This window comes from Lycorma delicatula, chromosome 11, assembly GCF_047948215.1.
Source record: "Lycorma delicatula isolate Av1 chromosome 11, ASM4794821v1, whole genome shotgun sequence".
Classification (NCBI taxonomy): Eukaryota; Metazoa; Arthropoda; class Insecta; order Hemiptera; family Fulgoridae; genus Lycorma; species Lycorma delicatula.
The window spans coordinates 32,700,218-32,724,398 of NC_134465.1; the positions used below are offsets into that span (position 1 = coordinate 32,700,218).

Below are 24,181 nucleotides of genomic sequence, written 5' to 3' on the forward strand. Positions count from 1 at the left end.
GAGATGTCGTTACTGTAGTTTTGTTTATCTTCAATAACAGCTGTGAGCTGTGAGTACAGTAACTAGTTAAGACCTTGCATTTTCGCAAAATATGCAACAATCATAATTATTTTGGAATATTATGTATTTAAATTAACTGTGATATTATAAACAACATTTTTTTTAAACTCTAACAAACTTGACAATTTTCTTTGTAAGTCCAGTGTAATATTTATCTTGCTATTTGTTTACATTGACTTTCCGTATATCTGTTTTACTCGATTTACATTTAATTTGAACTGTTATTTTAAGTTCTCATTGTTTTCAATTGAATGATGCAGATTTGTATTAAGCATAAATGTGTTAATTGATTTTATAATAATATTAATTTTTGGTTTGGTAATGTTTGTTAAGGTTTCAGTGAACATAACCAAAAACATACCTGTTAGCAATGAAGTAATCTTTAATGGTGTTTTTGTTCTTCCGTAATTCCTTTTTTTACAATTTCTTGTTTGATCTTGTATCTAGTGTATAGTTGATCAGTTCACTGATTCATCATCAATTCAAAAATGATTTCAGGTATTCTATTATTCTATTTTGTTTTTAATATTTATTTATTGTTTGCTGAGCAAAACATTCAATACTGTTAGTTTTATTAAAATATTACTTTGTATCTGAAAATGTTGCATTTGAATCTTCTTAATTAATCTGTTTTGGATAAAAGGACTAGCTCAGAATTAAATGTTTACAATTTAATCAAAAGAAACTTAAGTAATATTTTGCCCTTTTAAATGTTAATTTAATAATTATTACTTTTTTACAGTATTATGTCAGGTGAAGATGCTAAAAATACCAAAAGAGAAATTTCAGATAATGAAGAGGGTGCTACTGGAGGAATGAACATTCCATCTAGTAATCGGTTAGTTATATATTTTTCTTTATTTTTAAATAATCCTTTTTTTAATTAATATTTGAGTAAACTGCTGTATTTTGAGTGGGTAGTTCAGTTAATTAATAAAAGTAAATTCTTATCATTTAGTTCTTATTAATGGTAGGAAAATTTAAAAAAAATTCAATTCATTATTGTTTCTTATGATGGATCAAGCTGGTTATTTTTTTCTTATTTATATTATAGTTAATTTATCTATAAAACAAATTATTGAATGTAGTTTTTGAATAGAGACTACATTCACAAAGAAGTTATATTAAAAATAAATGAAATAGACAGAAATTTTACATATTTCTATTTAAAGTAATACATATTTCACTGTTAAATTGTGCATTATGTTAATGATGGTGATATTTTTCATTCCAATATTGTCATGGGTCAGAAAGATGTAGGAAGGAAAGAAGGTATCCCTTACCTAAATCCCTGGTTTATATAGGCAGTTACCTTATAGGCAGTTATATTGTTCACTATAACAAAGAAAATACAGATGCCTTCCTATGGTAATCAGTTTGGTATGTTACAATCCAAGGTTGTTACATCTGTGACAAAATAATCTTTAACTAATATTCATTTTATTATTCAAGATGAACAGTAAATTTTTGTGGTTTGTTCATATAATGATTTAGGTTTGTATAATTTTACGTCTATTTTAACTGAAATTTTAGTGAAATTAGTTTTTTTACACTAAATTTCTTTTTTTAGTAGACAATCAATCCTGTTCTTTAGTACAAAAACTTTTTTTTGGAAATAATAAGTAAATATTTAGTATTTTAAATATGGTTACAGAAATAAAATTGTAATGAAATGTCTTTAAAATAAAATTAAAACTAACTTTACATTTCAATTGTTAATCAATGATTATTAGTGGGTGAACAACTAAATTAACAAAAGTTTAAATATGTAAATACAAAAAAAAAGCTATAAAAAGAATTTTTAAAAAATAGAAAAAACATAATAAATGTTAATATCTATTTATCTAAATATGTGTACTATATTTACAAAAAGAGTTTTGTATCTGGGATTATTAATTAAAAAAAATAATAAATGAATGACAATGTTGACCATAAAGTAATATAGTGTCACTTTGACAGGCCAAGTTAGAAGTGAAAATTTGGTGTGAATTAGGTCTAAACTGCTGAACCATCCAATCGAACTTTCCACAATTTCATATTTTAGTAGTTTTTCTTTATTTAATATATTTTTACAGTAATTTTAACTTTTACTTGTATAATTATATATATGTACTTAGATTAATTTTTGTATGCCTGGTAGTTTAGTTATCAAAATAGTTTGACATTTATTTCTAAATAGCTTTTTTACTATAATTTAAAACTACATTTGAAAATAAGAAAAATAATAGCTACTGCTTGATCTGTTATAATTCCCACATTAAGGGTTAATACATTGAGGATTTATTTTTAAAGATTGATTTTTTTTTTAGATTGTTCAAAAAATGTTAGGATATATTTTATTAAAATATTTGAAGAAATGTTTATTTACTTACTAAGTGCTATTTGATACTGTATGTCATTAATTTTATACTTTATATGGTATTTTTCATTGAATATTCTTAAAGAGTGTTATTTTAAAAGTAGCCTGTAATTTAAAAAAAAAATTAGAATTAAATAAGGAATTAAAGATAAATAATGTTAGAAATTAAATAAATAGATGTAATTAATAACTATTGATTTATTTAATTTACAATTATTATTTTTTTCTTCATATAATATTATGATCTTTTGGTTAGAATTAATCTATATTTTTATTTTATCAGCTGTTTTTTGTTTAGTTTCAGTCATTTTGTGAAACTGTTTATTATAATTAATTTATTAGAAAGTAATTAAAACTTATATTTAATCTTATTTCATTATAAAACTTAAATATTATGTTTTTATTTTTTATACATGCCTAAATGTCATCATATTTTAATAAAAACTTATATAATTTCATTTATAGGCAACGAGATAATGATTTTGATAAGTCACCACAACAACGTCAGTCATTAATACCTGGTGTTACTGATGCATCACCACCAAGATTTGTTACTTGGGAAGAAATTAATATCGCTGCTACTGGTATCACAAATATGGCTTTGGCGCATGAAATTGCTGTTGATGATGATTTTCGTTTAGAAAAAATTGAACCATCAAAAGACAGGTTCGTTGTTCTTGATTAAATTTAAATATTTACTTTTTGTAAAGGAGGATATTGAAAAATCTGAAAAGCTTGTATGGGGATAGTTAACTTTTACTTAACTTAACTTTTTATTAATGTTATTTTAAATGTTGGGGTGTACGAACAAATATATCATAAATGTTTATTCATGGTTCTTATCTGGCCAGCAGTAATATGATTTTGGGTTATAGGTAAATTTGTTTAAATTTGAAAAAATAATCAAATAATTACTCATTATTTTAATAGTTTTTTATAATTGCTCAATTTAAATTATAAAATGACACAATCTGCTATTAATAATCTTGCATAACTTATTTCAACAGTCCCATTTTCCAGACTTTCCTAATTTGGACCATTCACCAAACATCCAGCTATTCCTTTCAAAACAATTTCTCCTTCACAACTTCCTCCATGATCTTTTCTTTTAATTTCCTTATAGAATTATCAAATCCGAGATTTCCATCCACCCTGGTTTACCGCCTCCCTCCATTGCTTCAAAAATTACTTTAGGTAGGCTTACTTCCCATACTGGATTCTCTTCAAAACTGAACATATCAAATTTCTATTTTAAAGCTTTGTAAAGTATTTTATGCACACTTGTAGAATTCCTTTTACTTCTTTGGTGAATCTTTCTTTAGACAGTCCATATTCTATACTAATTTGACAGTAGTAAAATCTATACTCCTGAATTCTTGTTTGCTTTTTCTCTTCCATTATTGCAGTTAAACATGATTTATTTCACACCAAATGCTTCTCCCGACCGTCACATGATTTTTATTAATACATTTATTTTTTTGCTGCCAATTTCCATCCCTGCCTTCTTAATTTGTACATTCCATTATTCTAGTTTCTTTTAAATTGCTTCTTTCTTTGTTTCCTAAATGACAATGTCATCTGAAAATAACATTCATCTTACCCAGTTTTAGACCACTGCTCTGTTTTTATGTATACTGTGTTACTAACTTGAACAGTGTTGGAGACAGCAATCTTTGCTGCCATAATTCTGATTTTATTGGGAACTCTCTATTTTTCTACAACTGCTTTTGTACAACTCTTATTTGTAATGCATATTGATATATAATGTTTTACTTATATTTTTCCTTTTGTAATTTGTCAGTTTTTAATAAAAAAAAGAAGTTCATTATTTTGTTTTTATTCTAAAGAGGTTTTCTGTGGCAAATATGTTACTTGTGATTATGTTATAATACTAATAAATTTAATAGTTTGGCTTCTTTATGTTGCATGTATCATCTAATACATTTCATTTACGTTCTGGACTGCAATGTAACACAGAAAAATTTGATGACAAAAGTACTCCTTTTTTTTACATTTGAAGTACGATAACTTTGTTAAATGAGTATTAAATTTATAAATTTTATTATCAAAACTTATAGAGAATTTAATTCTGACAAAATGATGTAATAAAGTTTATTAAAACCCAAAAATAAATCAATTTTTATTATTAAAAACAAAATGGAAAAACTTAACAGAAAAGCATTATGAATATGTAAAAATTAAAAGCAGCTGTTTTTAGTACAATAAATTTAGACCTTTGAAAAACAGTTTGGCAACACTGATTATATGCTAAAAAATTAATTTTAATGCCACTCATTGTTGTCATTAAATTATGGTTACATGTTAAAAATATGTGTTAGGCAGTTTAGTTATTTTTGACATAATTTTGATTGTGTTAATTATTTTAAGAAAAATCAATTTAAGTGGTGTTTTGTACTCCAAACTGTACCTACACTTTTCTGATTGAATCTGAATTTAAAAAATTGTAATTACATTTTAACAGAAAACTCTTCAGTTTTGTCGAATATGTTGATATGAATTTCAGATTACAGTATGGAGGACATTACATGCACACAGATTGCATCCTTTTCATGTTCAGAAAGTTCAGTACCTTCAACTCTGTGACTATGCCAGACGATTGCGGTTTTGTCAACAGGTTAACAATAATTACCACTTAATTCTGTTCATAATATTTTCAAATGAGTTACTTTTACCTGTAGCCGCATAAACAACACATGCAATTCACAATACCAGTGGTCAGAAGAAAACTCACATGCTGTAGTTGAATCAAATTTATGTTTGGTGTAGCATGACAAAGCCAATTAATAGGCCCTTTCATATTAGAATAACTTTTTTTTTGCAAAAAATGCTTGTGTTATCAGCACTCAGAGTAAATAAATAAGAGAAAAAAAGGAATAACAGATAACAAAAAACTACATCTTAAAAAAACTAAAAAGTAAACAGACAGCCAAAATAACAAAAAAAAAACTAAAACACATTAAGATACGACAATATTTAAAAACAAAAACCAAAACTTACAACTAATAACAAAAACAAAATACCACAAAAATGTACAGCTAAAATCATAGTCTGAAAAATAACAAGAAAAATAAATTTAAAACAAAACAAAGAATAAAAACAAACAAAAAAATATAAAATTAGACTAGAATAACATGTCACAGGGAGAAACTATAATGAATTTTTAAACAATGAATTTCTTGCAGTGCTTGAAAATTTCTCATTGGCTAATTAAATTGAAATGTACTATCAACTTGATGGATCATCAACAAATTTTCACAAATGAAGTAAGACAATTTTTAAATAAAAAAAATTGCTCCTTAAGTAATGAGTTGAAAAATGCATCAATTTCAATGGTGGAATTTTTGAATATTTATTGTACTAAAATCAGCTTGTTTTAATTTTTACAAATTCATAACATTTTTCTGTTAAGTTTTAACAATAAAATTCTTTACAAGTTTTAATAATGAAGTTTTTAGTCATTTAACAAAATTATTGTACTGACCCAAAAAAATGTGTTTCTATCACTGAAATTTTCTGTTGGATGCCATGAAAACTACAGGAGTTTCTGGTACCATGAAAAGCATGATCTGAATTCAAACACAGACTCTTTTAGATGAAAGATAGAAGTAATTTATCTGGATTAATTTTTTATCTTTTCTGTGTAAAAGGTAAAATTAAAGATAAGTAAAATATGCTCAGGAAGTCTTTTAGAAACAATGTGATATGCTATCTCTCTTTCGTCCCCCATGTGATAAGGTGTGATGAGTCATCATACTCTCATCTCCTCATCGTACCAGACAGTTTGTAAATGCTCTCTAATAATCTTATCTTTTCTTGGCATTAAACAGGTTAACTAATGTCATTTTGCTGTTACAGTAATCATAAACTAATATTTTCTTTACTCTTTTCTTTTCTTATTGTTTTAGCATTCATAGTCGTGTAAAGGAAACTATTCATAATGCATTTTGGGATCTTTTAAGAGAACAGTTAATGGAAGATCCACCAGATCATTCTCAAGCACTTGTTTTGTTGGAGGATATTAAACAGGTTAGTAATATAAGATAAGTGGAAAGACTTCACCGCTACATTACTTAAATTATTACAGTATCACATATATTTCATTAATAATCATATTACTTGATTATTTTTTGATACTTATAATAATTTATTATCAGCTTAAAAGCTCTATTTCTATGGGTTAACATGCTTAAATGACTTTTTATTTCATTTTTTTCATGATTTTTTTCATCTAATATAGATGTATGTATGTTGGTCCTACTAATTCTTATTTGGTGATTTAAATGGTATCTCACTTTATTGGTCTGTTAATGAATTATTCTTGGGGATATTTTGAACACATGAGATTTTTTATTTAATAATAATTTTGTTTACTGTTACAAAGTAAAGAGGTTATCTTTCAAAAGCAGTATTATCATTCAAAAGAACTTTTTTTAAGCCTCTGGGATCACTGTTACGATTTCTTCTGAAGATGGGATGAAATGGCAGTTTTGTAGCATGTAAAAATGCCATGCCTAACAGGGATTCAAACTCAGAACTTCTGGATGAAAGGCTGACATTCTACCAATCATTCCATGGATGCTGGCATTCAAAAGAACTTAAGTAATATCTTACTTCTGAAAGATAAGCTTTTTACTTTGACATAGTAAACATAGTTCATATTAATAAAATACATCTCATTATTTAACCAAACGAAATAAACTATTTAATTTAAAAAATTGAGTTTTATATCATATTCAAGGTTTTAAATCAACCTTATTCTTTTTTTTGATACTTTTTCACTTTCAATGTATTTGAAAAAAAAGAAAATATATGGGATTGTAGAAAATTATTCATAAAAAGTGCTCCTATACTTTGAATTTGCTACAGCGGATGTAATTTGACTGCTACACAGGATAATAAACTTAGACAATCAAAGATATAGTGTTACCATGGGACTGATCATACAGGAAAATTCACCAAGAGGAAGTAGTCCTGTGTCATTTTCAATTAGGACATACCAGAGCTACTCACAGATACCTGATGGCAGTGGAGAGCGCACTACTGTGTCTCCAATGCGACTGTCGCTTGACTGCACCACATCCTTGTGGATTCCATATGTTATGCAGCCTTATATTGCAAATTTAATTTGCCGAGGGACATGTGGCACATCTTAGGAAATGACAAGAATGTATTAGACCAGGTACTGTTACTTCTAAGAAGAGTTAATATATTTAATAAGATTTAACCCATCGTAAATTTTGAGATGACTTTGTTATTTGCGTTAATAAAACGTTCCTATAATATATGTTTATTTTACTCTCAAATTTATTCCTATCATTATCATCATATTTTTAATCGTATTTTACTAATATTTTAATATTCGAGAAGGAGCCTCTTACTATTTGACCCAACATTGATAACATGAAACTGTTTTTTGTAAAACATTAAAATATTAAATTAAAAGTAAAATATTAAATCAAAGCCTGGGAAAGTGTTACTAGATTTTATAAAAAAATGATTTTTTAAATATTTAAAAAATTACTGATTGACAATTTCAATATATTTTTTTTGTCTTCAGTCATTTGACTGGTTTGATGCAGCTCTCCAAGATTCCCTATCTAGTGCCAGTGTTTCATTTCATATACTCCCTACATCTCTAACGATTTGTTTTACTTATTCCAATTGTTACCTGCCTGCATAATGTTTCCATTTACCTGTTCCTCCAGTATCAAAGCAACTATTCCAGGATGCCTTAATATGTGCCTATAGACTATCTCGTCTTTTTAACTATATTTCTCCAAATGCTTTTTTCTTCATCAATTTGCCGCAATACATCCTCATTTGTCACTTTATCCACCTATCTGATTTTTAACATTCTCCTATAGAGTACCACATTTTAGAAGCTTCTAATCTTTTCTTCTCGGGTACTCCAATCATCTAAGTTTCACTTCCATATAAAGGTACGCTCCAAACATATACTTTCAAAGATGTTTTCCTGATGTTTAAATTGATTTTTGACTTAAGTAAATTATATTTCTGGCTGAAAGTTCGTTTTGTCTGTGCTGTTCAGCATTTTGTAGCTCCTGCTTCATCCATCTTAGTAATTCTACTTCCCAAATAGAAAAATTCTTATTCTACCTTCATAATCTTATCACTTTCTATTTTTATATTCAGTGGTCCATCTACATTATTTCTATTTCATTTCATTACTTTCATTTTGTTCTTGTTTATTTTCATGTGGTAGTTCTTGTATAGGACTTTGTCCATGACATTCATTATTTCTTCTAAGTCTTTATTACTCTCAGCTAGAATTACTCTATAATCAGCGAATCTTTATATTTTAACCTTGCATTGTTACTCCATATCTAGATTGTTGTTTAACATCATTAACTGCTATGTAAAGATTAAGAAGTAACAGTGGTAAGGAACATCCTTGTCGGACTTCCATTTTTATTACGGCTTCTTTTTTATCTTCGATTATCACTGTTGCATTTTGGTAAATGTTAACAATTGTTCTTCTATCTCTATTCTTGACCCTAAATTTTTTAAAATGCTGAATATTTTATTCCAGTCTATGATATCATATGCCTTTTCTAAGTCATAAATCCCATGTATGTTTGTTTGTTTTTCTTTAATCTTCCTTCTGCTATAAATATGAGCGATAAAATTGCTTCTCTTGTCCCTATACTGTTCCTGAAACCAAATTGGTTTTCTCCTAATATTTCTTCCACTCTCCTCTCAATTCTTTTGTACATAATTCTAGTTAAGATTTTTGATGCATGAATAGTTAAGCTAATAGTTCTTCTGTATTCTTCTCATTTATCTGCTCCTGCTTTCTTTAGTATCGTGGCAATAACACTCTTTTTGATTCTGACGGAACTTCCCCTTTTTCGTAAATATTACACACTAGTTTGTATAATCTATCTATTGCTTCCTCACCTGCACTGCACAGTAATTCTGCAGGTATCCCATTTACCCCAGGACCCTTTCTGTCATTCAATTCTTTTAATGCTCTATTAAATTCACATTTCAGTATTGTATCTCCCTTTTCATCCTCTTCGACTTTTGTAATTTACCAATTTCTAATTCATTTCCTCTGTACAACTCTTCAATATATTCCACCTACCTATCAACCTTTTCTTTCGTATTATAAATTGGTGTACCATCTTTATTTAATACTTATTAGATTTGATTTTATGTACCACAAAATTCTCTTTAACTTTACTGCATGCTCCAACTATTTTACCAATGATCATTTCTCTTTCCACTTCTGAACTCTTTTCTTAAATCCAGTCTTTTTTGCTAATTTGCACTTCCTGTTTATAGTATTTCTTAATTTTCAATAGTTCCTTTTACCTTCTTTATCACTAGCAATCTTATACTTTTCTACATTCATCCATCAGCTGCAATGTATCCTCTTGATATCCAAGGTTTTCTACCAGTTCTCTCTGTTCCACCTAAGTTTGCTTCTGGTGACTTAAGAATTTCCTTTTTAACATTCTCCCATTCTTCTTCTATATTTTTTACCTTATTGTTTTTACTCAGACCTATTGCAATGTCCCTTCTCAAAAATCTTTACGGCCTCTTCCTCAAGCTTCTCTAAATTTCACCATTCATCTGACACCGTCTCTTCAATTTTTTAAATCCCAATCTACATTTCATTAACACTAAATTATGGTCACTATCAATGTCTGCTCCAGGATATGCTTTGCAGTCGAGGAGTTGATTTCTAGATCTTTGTGTAACCATGATATAATCTATATGATACTTTGCAGAATCACCAGGCTTTTTCCATGTGTATATTCTTCTATTATGATTTTTAAACTGTGTGTGTGCAATTACTAAATTATACTTCGTGCAGAACTCATAAGTCAGTATCCTCTTTCATTCCTTTTGCCCAGCCCATATTCACCCACAATATTTCCTTCCTTGTCTTTTCCAATTTTTGCATTCCAATCTCCAACTATTATTACATTTTCATCCACTTTTATTTGTTTAATTACTTTGTCAATTTCTTCATATACACATTCTACCTCATCATCATCCGTAGGCACTTGTAGGTATATAGACATTAACAATCATTGTTGGCTTTTTGATTTTATCCTGATTACAATCATTCTATCACTAAGCTTTTTGAAATACTCTACTCTCTTCCGTGTCTTCTTGTTCATTACAAAACCTACTCTGCCCCTTTATTTGATGCTGATTTAATTATTCTAAAATCACCTGACCAAAAGTCGTTTTCCTCTTCCCACCGAACCTTGCTAATTCCTACTATATCTACATTTATCCTATCCATTTCCCTCTTTAAATTTTCTAACCTACCAACCTTTTTTCGACTTCTAACATTCCACGCTCCAACTCGTAGAATGTTATTTTTTAATTTTCTGATGACCCCTTCCTTAGTAATACCCATCTGGAGATCCGAATGAGGGACTAGTTTATCTCTCGAATATTTTACCAAGGAAGGCGCCTCCATCTTTGTTATATAAAAATGCAGAGAGCTATATTTTCTTGGAAAAAAAACAGCTATAGTTTTCAATTGCTTTCAGCTGTGCAGTATTTAGAGGATTGAGTGATGTTGATATGGTCATTTAAGTTGTCCTGACCTACGCCCTTAACAACTACTGAAAGAGCTGCTGCCCTCTTTCAGGAATTATTATTCCGTAGTCTGGCTCTCAACAGATACCTCTCCAATATGGTTGCATCTTCGGTCCAGCTACTCTGTATCACTGAGCACTCAAGCCTCCTCACCATCAGCAAGGTCTTATTCATAGAGGGGGAATTTCAATATGGCAGCCATTTTAAAGTAATTGCTGGCTTTTAGTTTGCAATAGACAAGAATTTTTTTTCACACAATTTTTAATAATACTAATACGATAAGCATAACAAAGTACTGGAAAAAGAGTTACATAGAAAAGAAAAGTTTTGATTAAAACTTGGAAAATTCTCTTTTTAATTAGAAATTAATTTTTACTTCACACTATATCATAGTGAAACAACTGTAGACAAGGACAATTTCTGTACTGTTCTTCCACATTTATATGAAGCAACTATATTCCTTCCAAAAAATTGATGGAGGCTCCTGTCTCCGCGAGAGGCTTTCCATGGAAGTTTTTTGTCTTTTGTTCACATCCTTTTCTCCATCCTTTTAACTGAAAATAAGTGTATATTTTTGTAATTTTTAAAATGCATAGTTAAGTACAAAAAAAGTTCTGTTTATCAAGAGTTAAAGTAGAGATTTATTTTTATGGACTTGCCAAATTAAAACCAATCATTAAACAATATTTTTAGCTCTTTATTTATTTTATAGTTCTCATATTTATCTATTTTAAACTCTTTATTTTTAGAATCTTTTTGCATGCCTTCTTGCTCAACATTCGAGATTAAAAGAAGAAATTGAAGAGGTTTTAGATACAGAATTGATCAAACAACAAGTTAATAGCAACACTCTTGACTTCCAGGTTAGTATTTTAATTTTTTTTTTTATTGTTTTATTCTTAATCCACAAATGTATTTGTTTGTTTTATTTATTTATGTATATATTCCTTGTAAGTAAATTTTGAATTATTCAGTAGCTTGAGAAAATTAATGTAAATTATCATTTTTAATTGATATTATATATATATATATATATATATATATATATATATATATATACTATCAAAACTTAATTTTTTTTCTGTCAGAGGAGGAAACCCTTTATAGGGACCATGTGGTCTCATACCCCATAGTAGTGTGGGACTCTTTCTTGTGGGCCTACCCACTAAAACCCCTCTCCCTCTATAATTTGGGATGCCTGGATTATCCTCTTTAGGTATGGATTGACGCCATAACTCTTCAGTGCTTGGAATATCCTGCCCCACAGTACACTGTTAAATGTGTTTGTGTACATCAAACAGGATCACCACCAAAGCATACATGTTTGATCATACATCAAACATGTATGCCTTGAGCTCAATCTGGCCTCACAGACGTCGGTCATGACTCTAGATATGGTATCTGCAGTTGACATGCCTTTACGGAAGCCAAATTGGAGGTTGCTAACTAGTTGCCTCCAGCTCTTGGTTAAGCCTGTTAACCAGTACCCTCTCAAAAAGCTTACTCAGGTAATTGAGCAAGCAGATCAGCCTAAAGGATTCCGGCTTGCTGCCTTGCCCTCCTCCTTCCTGAGGAGTACAAGCCAGGTGAACTTCCAGGAGTCTGGGAACCATTCCCATGTGATGGCATAGTTGAATGTATTAACCTTGCATCAAGGAGTGAGTTTTACAACAAGCTCGACTACCTTCCAAGGCACGCTGTCCAAGCCAAGGCTCTTACCTTGCTTGTGGTTTGTCTTGCGGTTTCTAAGAAAGAGCCTCTGTGCAACTCAATACAGGAGCCCTGTCAAAGACACCTACCAAACTTTTTGTAACAATTTTGGAGCCATCTCCTCAGATATCCTCGTTGAGGGCATTGCAGAGTACCCTACTTCTACAATTTGGTCCTGGAGATTTTGTATTTTAAATCCTGCCTAGTCCTTTTGATATCATTCTGCCAATAGATATGGAGTCCAATATGACATCCCTCCTGTTGGCCAGTTGGTATGAAATTGTATATTTAATATATTAAAACATATTCTTTAATGATTTTATTATTGTTTCAGAGATTATAATGCTTTCTACTGTGAAATTTTTAATGATATTATAAGCAAACATCTAACTTCGCTGTCCAGTACTGAAATCTAATACTTATCTAATTGCTGTGTTTTGGTGGTTTATATTTCATATAATATTAAATATTATTAACACAGTAACCAACAATAGATATATTGTAATTTAATGTAATTTATATAATATTATAATTTCAACGCTTATCACTGAAAATCAATCTGCAAAATCATCACATTTGTATTCAATTTAAAATGTCTTTGTCAAATATCCATTACGTTTTATTTACCATTGACTTTACTGTTTACAAACATTCTTACTCTAATCAATGCATCTGATGCCCATGTTAGGAATGGCAACAAATTTCTGGACATGTTTTGGTTTTTGTTACTCATTCTTTTTATGATGATATTTTTAAAAAACCAGATTTGTTAGGGAGAAATATTTTTTAGCATTGCCCAATATTGAAGTTAGACTCCTATTATCTGTAGAATCAGATTGTAGGCCCATATTCATAGGGCATCAGATCAATCATTTGTGTAAAAAAAAAAATAGATATTTTATAATGAAAAGTAACTTGGGAAAAAGTGAGAAAATGTGTGGATCTTTGTCTCACTTCTTGCATTAAGGAGTGAACTTTTTTGCCTTAGTTACTTGAATATTATTAGTTTTTTACAAAGTAGTGAGTTTAATTAATTATTTACTTATGTTTCTTTTACAGTATTATGCAAATTTTGTTATATCCATGATGGCTAAACTTTGTGCTCCAGTAAGAGATGAAAATGTCAGAGAATTAGCAAAAGAAACTGATACAGTTAACGTTTTCAGAAAAATTCTTGAGGTAACATAATTTCTCTACTTTTTGTCTTCTGTAATATATTATTATAATTTTTTTATTTATTCTTCGTTTTCCTTTCCCATTTATTAGAATATACATCAAAGGAAAGTGGTTGCAGTTATTAGATTAAAATATGACGAAACCAGTTTATATTATTCTTTCAATGTTTCAATTCCTGCTTAAGTTCTGAAATATTAAAACTTAGGTTTTAACAACTTTTTATTTCCTATTTACATTAGTACGTATTTTGTTTTATTTCTAAGGAATAGTTTTAAGAACAATAATAACATTCAATATGGTAACTGTGTATTAGTTAGAATAGTACTATATATTATGGAGGTTGAAAGTAATACAAATTTTACTCATGGATAGGTATTAGCTTATTAGGTATATCTTTAGAAAAACCATTATAAAAATTTCTATTAATTTTTTTTTTTTAAATCCATAAAAGGTACTTCCACCCCTAGATCCATCCCTGAATAAAAATTATCTATTAATTTGTTTTACTATTTACAATATCGCTGTACTGACATGATTTTTTTTTTATTAGTTCTAATAGGAGTAATTGATAAACCATGTGAAGGTTTTAATTAACTTAAGAATTAAGGATGTAGAGAATATCCTCAAAAAGCATTAGCCAAGATTGAAATAAATTGGGTGTTGCACAGTAATTCTATAAACCTTTTTTTCCTGGTGAGGGGAGGAATGCCATTTACGCACTACTTTTCGGGCTCGTTAACAGATTTCACAAGATTTTATTAAGATGCGTATAAGTGCCTGTGCCCTACTGACCAAACCTCTATCTCACCAACTACCCCCCTCAGGGGCCAGACCTGCACTTAAGCATTACTCAGCTTTGGGAGGTGCCTTTGAGCTCGGGGGATCTAGAGTCTCTTTGTTTCATCATCATCGCCATCCATCCACGCAAGCATGGACTTTGCATCGCAATCTGAAACAAAGTCAGCACTCTATCTCATGGCCTCCTGCTTCCTTTGCCTTAAGGAAGTTTGTCACTATTGCTGACACCTCCTCCCACTGAGCATATATGCCACGATGTTAGCTGGGTTTAAATTTATATAGTCAAACAGAATTCTGAAAGCAGTCCATCTCACACTCGCAAAACACATGTTCAGGTGTACCTTCCCTTCCACAATATATGCAATCGGAAATGGTTCTTATCTTAAACCTGTAGATGTATGAGCCAAATTCCCCTTGGCTGGAGAGGAATTGCATGAAGAAGTAAGACACCTCCCTACGCCCCCTCTGCACCAAGGACTCTACCCTCGGAATAAGCCACCTGGTCGAAGCTCCTTTACTGGATGCATTCCAGGCCTCCTGCCAGTCTTCCATCATCGTAACATTCAGCATCCTTCTTAGGTATTCCTTCATACAGATCTGTTGTTCAGTAACTAAATATTACCAAAACTTTAAGCCAAGACATCATGTGGTGATTGGAAACCAGTGATGATTAACCTTGTCCAGTAAAAGCTACATTTTCTGTAATGGGTAGATGATTTATTTTTAGTAATGCTTTATCAACTACACATTACAACAGCACCCTGTATCTTTTTTCAATTATATTCTCAAACAGAAATAGATTTTACCTGATTAAGAAAATGGTTAAAATATAAATTACATTATTATGTCTTGAAGAGATTTTGTTTTTCTTTACATTTAGTTATTATTGTTTTTTTCTTATTATTATTATTATTATTATTATGCTTTTACGGCCAACATGGGACCACTTAAGTCAATTTTAGTTGGATCTTTTCTGAGAAAAGCGTGTTATTTTACTCTTTCGAGCTGCCCAGTATTTCTTCATCCGTTCAGATCTTGCTTTCTTTTCTTCATCCGTAAACACCCTCTTCGTTGTATTTTGTCGTTTGTCTGTCTTTTGTTTAAATCTAAATTTTTTTTCTTATATTACACATTAATTATGTATATTTATTTTTTTATTTTTTTAAAAAATGGTATTAAATGTTTTCAGACTTAGTTATTCTTTAGAATATTTTATTTTTATCTAGTTTTATTTTTATGTGTAGAAATCATGATTAATATTATTATAGCTTCTTTATTTATTCAATCAGCATTCCTCTGTGAAACTCATCGTTGTCCATAACCCATATAAATTGGTTTTATGAAACCCAACTGTATAAAATTTTCTTTCTCCTGCTTCTCACTTATGTATGTATTTTAACATTTCTATTCATTAATATTGTACAGAGCAGAGAAACTTCTTATAATAGAAGTGCCAGAATAAGAAAGAGAGAGAAAATAAAGAATTTAAATTGACAAAGAGATTGAAAAAGAAAAATCCAAAAGCAGTAACAATAAACAAATTCTTTATAAAAAGATTAATAATAATTTCTACAATAGAAATCATTATGATTGAGCAAACAAAAGGGTAGGTTGACTGCTGTTATTGTGAGACAAGACAGCATTATAGCTAGGCCTGTAGCTATAAATACTGCTGAGGGACCACTGAACATTGAGTTCAGTGTGCGATAAATATGAGGATAATGTACAAGAGTACTTGAAATGAGTCTGGTAACAGTCATGTGTATGAGTGAAGAGTGCTTCATTTCAGAGTATTCCGTTTTGTTATATTGTTCTTGTCTGTGGTTTCATATGGTTCTGTATGGGTAAGTTCATTGTGAACAGTGTGGACTAGGTAACATAATTCATTTATAGTAGTGTGAGATGGTTCCTTTTCTTAATATTAGAAGCAAATAATTCTTGTATAAAGTTAGTTATTGATTTTGTCTTTGTTATTTTACTTATTGTAATACAATCACTTTTGCATATGCAGTCTCTCAGTATCCTTGGCAAAATGCTAACAAGTGGCAGTATTTTTTAATGTGCTAGAAGGATAAATTTCTTAACTTTTAAAAAAATATTTTAAACAAGTAGCCCAGAATTATTGAAATTTGAGGTATTATTTTTTTATATAATAAAAAGGTTTTAAGGAAAATTAATTAACCACTTTATTTACCAAGAAAGTAACCATTTAAAATTTAATATTCAATTTTATTTTAATATCATATTATTTAAGCCATTTTTCTAAGTAGTTATCCTAAACAATTTAAGATACTTATCATAACAAATAAGAAGTTTTTTATAACTCTTTTCATATTTTTTAATTCTCAGTCCATTCAGAGATGTTTATTCCTTCCTTAAGCTCATCATTGTACAACCCATCGGGCTGGTCTAGTGGTTAACTCATCATTGCAAATCAGCTGATTTCAAAGTCGAGAGTTATAAGGTTCAAATCCTAGTAAAGGCAGTTACTTTTATACGGATTTGAATACTAGATCACAAATACTGGTGTTCTTTGGTGGTTGGGTTCAGTTATAACCACACATTTCAGGAATGGTCAACCTAAGACTGTACAAGACTACACTTCATTTACATTCATACATCTCATCCTCATTCATCCTCTGAGGTTAAACCTTATGGTAGTTCTGGAGGCTAAACAGAAAAAAAAGAGAGTATCTAAAACAATTACTGTACAACAAAGAAAATTTTTCCCAACAAGTTCTCCTTTTGATACTTTAGGTATACAAAATCTCCTCATCCAAATACCATCTCCATCATTAATAGTAGTAGACTTTTAACGCCCACCATATTTCATGGGACTTAACAATCTGTTCCCCTCAAGGAAATATCATAAACAGAGTGAGACAGGACTTGGAGCTCTGTCTACTGAATGACTGACTGATCATGCACATTTATGTCGTCATCAACTGGTACTTTATCCAACATTGAACTTTCCTTATGCTCACCAAGTTTACTCCCTCATATTAATTGGTCTGTTTGTGACAACTTACAAAGCAGTAATCATAAATCAATTATCATTGCTTTTGGTGCCTTTATTAGGGGTTTCCTAAATGACAGTTCATTCCATGTTCGTGTTGAAGATTCTACATCAAGTAGCAACATCTTGGAGCATGAAGTGCCTAAAGGAATTGTATTAAGTGCCACCTTGTTTACTATACAGGATTACTAAATGTGTGCAACCATCTGTTTCATGTTCTCTGTTTTTTTATTATTTTGCTATATATACCTTAACTCGTTCAACAGCCACAGCCGAAAGACTACCACAGAATACTATATCTCGCATTGAAACTTGGTCTAAAATCAGTGGCTTCATGTTCTCACCAAAGAAAACAAAATGTGAAGTCTTTTCTCGTCTACAAGACAATTTCACTCCACATCCTGCTCAATGAAGAACCATTTGCTGTATCTCCTGACATTGAATTTCTAGGTATACTTTTCGACAGTTGTCTTACGTGGGTCAAGCACATTAAACAGTTAAAGTTGAGTTGATTAAAAATTCTAGATATACGAGGTGCGACAATAAAGTAATGAGACTGATGTGAAAAAAAATGTTGCTTACCGTTTTAGTTATGTTTAGTGTTGTCTCCTTCAAAGTAGTTCCCCTCTGATTGCACACACTTATTCCAGCGCTTCTGTCATTGATGGTAACATATCTGGAACTGATCTTCTGTAATATCCTCCAAGACCCTCGTCACAGCTTTTTGGACATCTTGTGGTTGTTTGAAAATGGGGTTGACCACCATTTTGACTCTTGGAAATAGAAAAAAGTCGGAGCGATATCTGGTGAATAAGGTGGCTGTGGTAGTACTGAAATTTGTTTTGAGGTTAAAAATTGCTGTACTGACAGAGCAGTATGTGATGGCGCATTATCGTGATGCAGAATCCAATTATCAGCAATGTTGGCACGGACACGAAGAACTCGTTTATGAAGTCTTTCTAAAATTTCTTTGTAGAAATATTGGTTAACTGTTTGTCCAGGAGGCACCCGCTCTTTATGAACAATTCCCTTGGAATCGAAGAAGCACACAAGCATGCATTTCACTTTTGACTTTGATATGTGAGCTTTTTTTGGTCTGTGTGATCCCTTTGAGCACCATTGCGAACTTTGGTGTTTTGTCTCTGGATCGTACTGAAAAAACCAACCTTCATCACCAGTTATAACACGGCTCAACAAATCTGGATTGATTTCCGTTTGCTCTAACAGATCGGCTGCCACATTTTTCCGTGTTTCTCGCTGTTGTGTGAGATTTTTGGGGACCATTTTTGCACAAATCTTTCTCATACCAAGATCTTCAGTTAATATTAGACGAACCGTTTCTCGATTGATGTTGAGTTCTTCTGCAATAATTTTCACGGATAATCTTCGATCAGATCGTACGATTTCACGCACCCTGATCAAGTTGACATCTGTCCGTGAGATTGATGGTCGTCCACTGTGGTCTTCATCTTCAACATTCGTTCTGCCTTCACTAAAAATTTTATGCCACCGAAAAACTTGAGCTCTTGACATAACCTCCTCTCCAAAAGCCTTCTGAAGCTTACCATAAGTTGTCGTCGCATTTTCACCCAATTTAACGCAAAAAGAAATGGCATACCGTAGCGCAATATTTTGCGGTTTCATTTCTGTGATGAGAGACACAAACACATGTTCACTTATTACACTTATTACAGCACAACTCACGACTGAGGAGTTGCATCAATGTGCCGCTTGGACTAGAAGTAGCTTATAGACCAAGGTCAAAGATGGTGTGCTTACGCAAGCTGCAGGGTTGCCACATCTTGCAAAGAAAAATCAGTCTCATTACTTTATTGTCGCACCTCATACTACGAGTCCATAGCAACAGCAAGTGGGGACGTGGTCAATCATGATATTACATTTTTACTGTTGTTTAGTCCAATCCCGAATAGATATGGTTGTATCATCTACTCTTCAACGTGTCATACAGTGATTAAGATGTTGGATGCTGCACAGCACTCTTCTCTTCATCTTGCCAGTGGTGTGTTTAGATCAAGCCCTATCACAAGCAAACTTGTTGATTGCAGTGAGCCATCACTTTGGGGTAGGCAAGATCAGCTATTATCACATTACTCTACCCATCTTAAAGGACAACCAAATCACCCCGTTCTTAAAGCAGTCCTTGCAAACCCTCATTTCCAATGATATGAAGACCATTCACATAATACAGCACCGATGGGTGGTCTGTACCCGATGATTAATGTACCTTCTACATTTTAACCCTCATCTATTTTCCCATCCTATCTCATCTACATATCTTCCATGGAGACTTGACCCCCATTAATTTTAATTACGACCTTACCATATGTATTAAAAAATTAACTTAACTTAATCAAAATGGCCTTGAATATCATTAGATAAAAATATCATCACATCCTTATCTATAGTGATTTGTTTAGTGCTCTCCAGCCTTTAGAAAAATTGTATTTTAGACGTCCCATTATCACCAAAATATGTAATACAATCGCTGAATTAAATCATCTGTGATGATTTATCCAGTAGAAATTCACCTGTGTACAACAGAGGTGAATTTCTGGATCTCAAGCAATGTGAGAATCCTGAGTAACAAATGTGCAGATTCTGCTGCTAAAGATGCATGTAGCCAACTGTCTTTCTTCACTCAAGTTACAACTACAGATTTCATCAGTTCCATTAAACATACGCTTCAAAGTATGTGGCAAGATGACTGGACTGCTTTACAGCAGATAATAAACTCTGACACATAAAAAACACAGTGTTACCATGGGACCCTTGATGCAGGAAAATTCGGTGAGAGGAAGAGGGCTAAATTTTGCAGAAATTTTGTTCATTTTGCAGGAACGTTACTTCTAGGGTGCATCCCTTGAAACCTTTCACAAACCAAATTTATTGAAGTTGTGTGAGTGTATTCCTCCACAATGAAAACACGCTGCTCAATTGAATACACCATGATGCCCAAATACTATGGATTCACTGAATGGGAGGGGAAGACTGAAGGCTTATGAGTGAGTCAGTGACCTTCAACTAATATGCATGTGCAACAGACATACTATCTTCTGACACAGTACGTGTCAGAAGATACTGTCAGGCAGGTGAGACCGGTTTTATATAGTCCAATGGCCCACCCAGTAGTAGCAGTGCATAAATAGGTACTATACTCATAAAAAAGAGTAGAAGTAGAATTTAAGTATATATCCAGAAACAGAATAGGTTAATCAATACAGTCATTGTTGTTCAATCCATTGTATTGTTGAAAAGTTAGACACACATACCTTGAATTTTGACTAAAAAGATCAGATGTTTTTATAGATTAATAAAAGTATTATTTTCAGTTATATTAATATGATTATTACAAAATAATATTGAATATATAGATATTTGTAATATTTATTTATTTAATGATTAGTTAATTTTTAATTATTTTTTTTATATCATATAACATAAGCTATTAAAATCCTGCCTTTGCTTTGCCTAAAGTAACAAAATTTACCCAATCTTTTAGACATAACTAAACGAGCAGGAATGTTTTTGATTGAGCTTTACAGTACATGTTTGAATTTGTTTTAGTTTTTACTTAAAAGTATTCAGCTTTTATATATTTGTGCAAGTATAAAAAACCATTCTATAAGCTACTGAAGTAGTTTCTAGTACTATGATTAAAGAAAACTAAATCTAAATTTTTATATGTTGTAAAAATGTAGACAGTGTAGATACACACTTAAAATTACCAGGAGTATTATACGTATATTTATTTATTGATACACGTTTCATTATTGCATTTATAAAACTATTGTGTAATAGAAGAGTTTTCTTATTTATAATACTAATTTTTCCCCCTTAATTTCTAGGTGCTGGATTTGATGAAACTTGATATGGCAAATTTTACAATATCAATGTTTCGAACAGACATTATTGTTAAAAGTGTTGAATATGAAAAATCAAAATTTAAACAATTTCTTGAATTACAAAAAGGTAATATCATCATCAGTTTATTTTTTTAAACTTTTTTTAAGATAATGAAAAATTTTAAAGCTGAGGTCACATTTTATTGTCATTTGACTAAAAATACACACATACATACACACACAATTACACACTTATACAACTCATACACTACACTGGGTGTTTGTTTTAAAATGCAGCCTGAGCAAAATAGTTTTAAGAAAAGTTAATACAATAATTTCGGATGAAGATGTTGACAGCATTGCTATTGTTGTTTAATAATCAGCTGAAATAATTTTATTTATTTATTTTTTTTGTGAACAGTTAGTTATTTTTTGTTATTTGTGTTTTTTATTAAGAAGAAATGGTTTTGAACATGGAAGTTTTTATTATGGAAAACTATTTAACAACTAATTTTTTTCTTTTTGTTTGTGCCAAGAAGCTTTTCAATTGCAGTTCCCAGGTAAGAATGTACCAAATAAATCTTCAGTTCATCATTTGATAAAGAAATATAGATGGACTAGTTTGCAATTATAGACATAGCTGGAAAAATTCAGTACTTAATGATGAAACATTGAAAGAAGTTAGGGTTAGCATTTTAAACTCACCTAACAAATCATTATAAAAACTTGTGCACAAAAAGGAATATCTGTGTATAGTGCCTTTAAACTATTGAATTACTTAACTTAAAGCCATACCGAGTTCATGAATCACATGAATTATATACCCAGTTGATTATGCTGCTAGATTCCACTTTTGTCTATGGTATAATCAGTGTGTCACTACTGGAGCTCCAACCATCCTCTTATACATTCACGACCTCTACACTCAGAGAAAATTTGTGTGTGGTGTGCAATATCCCGGCATAGAATAATTGGCTCCGTATTTTTTGAAAACACTCTTAATGCAGATCTCTACCAAGAAATTGTAATGCAATTTATCACAAATTTAGAACTAAATGAGAGAAATTCATGGTTTCAACAACATTGGGCCACATGTCACACGGCAAGAATGGACCTTTTGAGAAATTTCTTTGGTGAAAGAGTAATATTAACTGGCTTATGGCCACCTAGGTCACCCGATCTTTCTCCTGCAGATTTTTTTCGCTGGGGATTTCTAAAGGTTGTGTATTCAAAAATAATCCACTCGCCATTGAAGAACTGAAAGCCAACATAACTCAAGAATTACGAGATTTTGGAAGAGGTACACTTCAAAAGGTTGCACAGAAGTTGGAAAAGAGGTTTTAAGGCTTGCAGTGATGAAAATGGTAAACATTTTCAACATTTTTATATAAAAAAATTTTTCTCAATATTGTTGTGCATAAATGTATGTAATATATATAATTAATCACATCAAATATAGCACATTCTTTTTCTTTAAATTGGGTTACGTTTTAAAATAAACACTCTATATAATGAAAATTATAATAAATTTATGACCTTAGCTCATAAAAACAAAAATACTTAACCTGTTTAGTCCAATGACTTATCCCCTTCTGATGAAACCATTTAATCCAGCAATGTTTCCATTGTTGAAAGCATGAGTCCTCCTGTCGCATTTTTTTTCTCTTCTCTGTCTTCAAATGTCTTTTAAGCTTAGGAAAACCAAAAATTTCAAGAGACCCATGTTTGGTGAGTAAGGAGCCTACTGAAATTGGTTCAACCCCATGTTTAGCCAAGAATCTCTGGATGAATTGTAATGCATGGGCTGAAGAATTGTTGGGGTGTATTTTCTTATCGCCTTTTTATTACAGCTTGTGATCTCTTGAATCTAAAGGCACTTATTAGTCAACAAAGAACAGTTATGTTGGTACTCTTTATTAACAGTTGGTGCTTAAGGAGGATTCTTGATGAACCATGCCTTGATAATCAGAAAAGACTGTAAGCATGATTTTCATGCCATCATGGAAATTCATCCGGTGTGGCAACATCCCAACCTTGTAGGGGAAGACACCTGCCTAGTGATGTTCTGGTCAGCAAACCCCCTGTTCTTCTTAGCCCTGTTGAACTTTAACAGGAGTCGTCTATCGCCCTCTGACTTTTTACATCTCATAGTATTAAGCCTGGCCTCGTTGGGATGCCACCGATATAAATGCCTCGGTAGACATTTGCATCGATGATTTATTAACTCAGCTTTTGCCTTCACTGTAGGCCTCGCCCAGACATCTTGAATGCCCTACATCGTATCCCTCTGAAATAGCTAACCGAGTTCGCGGAAGCATGAACCCCGCACCTAGTTTTACTTATTATGGGCCAATTTCATGAGTGTCCCATAAATCGAGGCAAATTAAACACAACATATCACCAAAGATGTTGATCGCAACAACGAAATTTAGTTCTAGTTTCCCTTACTGACCTCAACTTCAGTTTAAACCCCAGACGTCAGGTGTAGCAACAGTGTAATCTTTAACATCTGACATAAGTTGATTACCAGATGATTGTGTTACTTCACAAATTCATTGGTTGTATTTTTCAGCATTGGCTGACCTAGGGTCATCATAT

The 24,181-nt window shown here is 31.2% G+C and overlaps 1 protein-coding gene across 2 annotated transcripts in view; it reads left to right on the plus strand.

Moving 5' to 3' along the window:
- Positions 1-35: 35 nt before the first annotated feature.
- Positions 36-24,181, plus strand: part of LOC142332629 (T-complex protein 11-like protein 1) — a 48,034-nt gene continuing 23,888 nt past the window's right edge. Inside the window, exons 1-7 of one of the 2 annotated variants that reach the window (XM_075379184.1) lie at positions 36-193; positions 803-898; positions 2,885-3,085; positions 6,346-6,466; positions 11,770-11,883; positions 13,790-13,909; positions 21,587-21,710. In XM_075379184.1, coding sequence (XP_075235299.1) covers positions 807-898; positions 2,885-3,085; positions 6,346-6,466; positions 11,770-11,883; positions 13,790-13,909; positions 21,587-21,710 — 772 coding nt within the window. In that variant the 5' untranslated portion in view covers positions 36-193; positions 803-806. Of the gene's footprint in view, positions 194-329; positions 559-802; positions 899-2,884; positions 3,086-6,345; positions 6,467-11,769; positions 11,884-13,789; positions 13,910-21,586; positions 21,711-24,181 lie in introns of those variants that run through there. The other variant, XM_075379185.1, reaches the window with a different exon arrangement.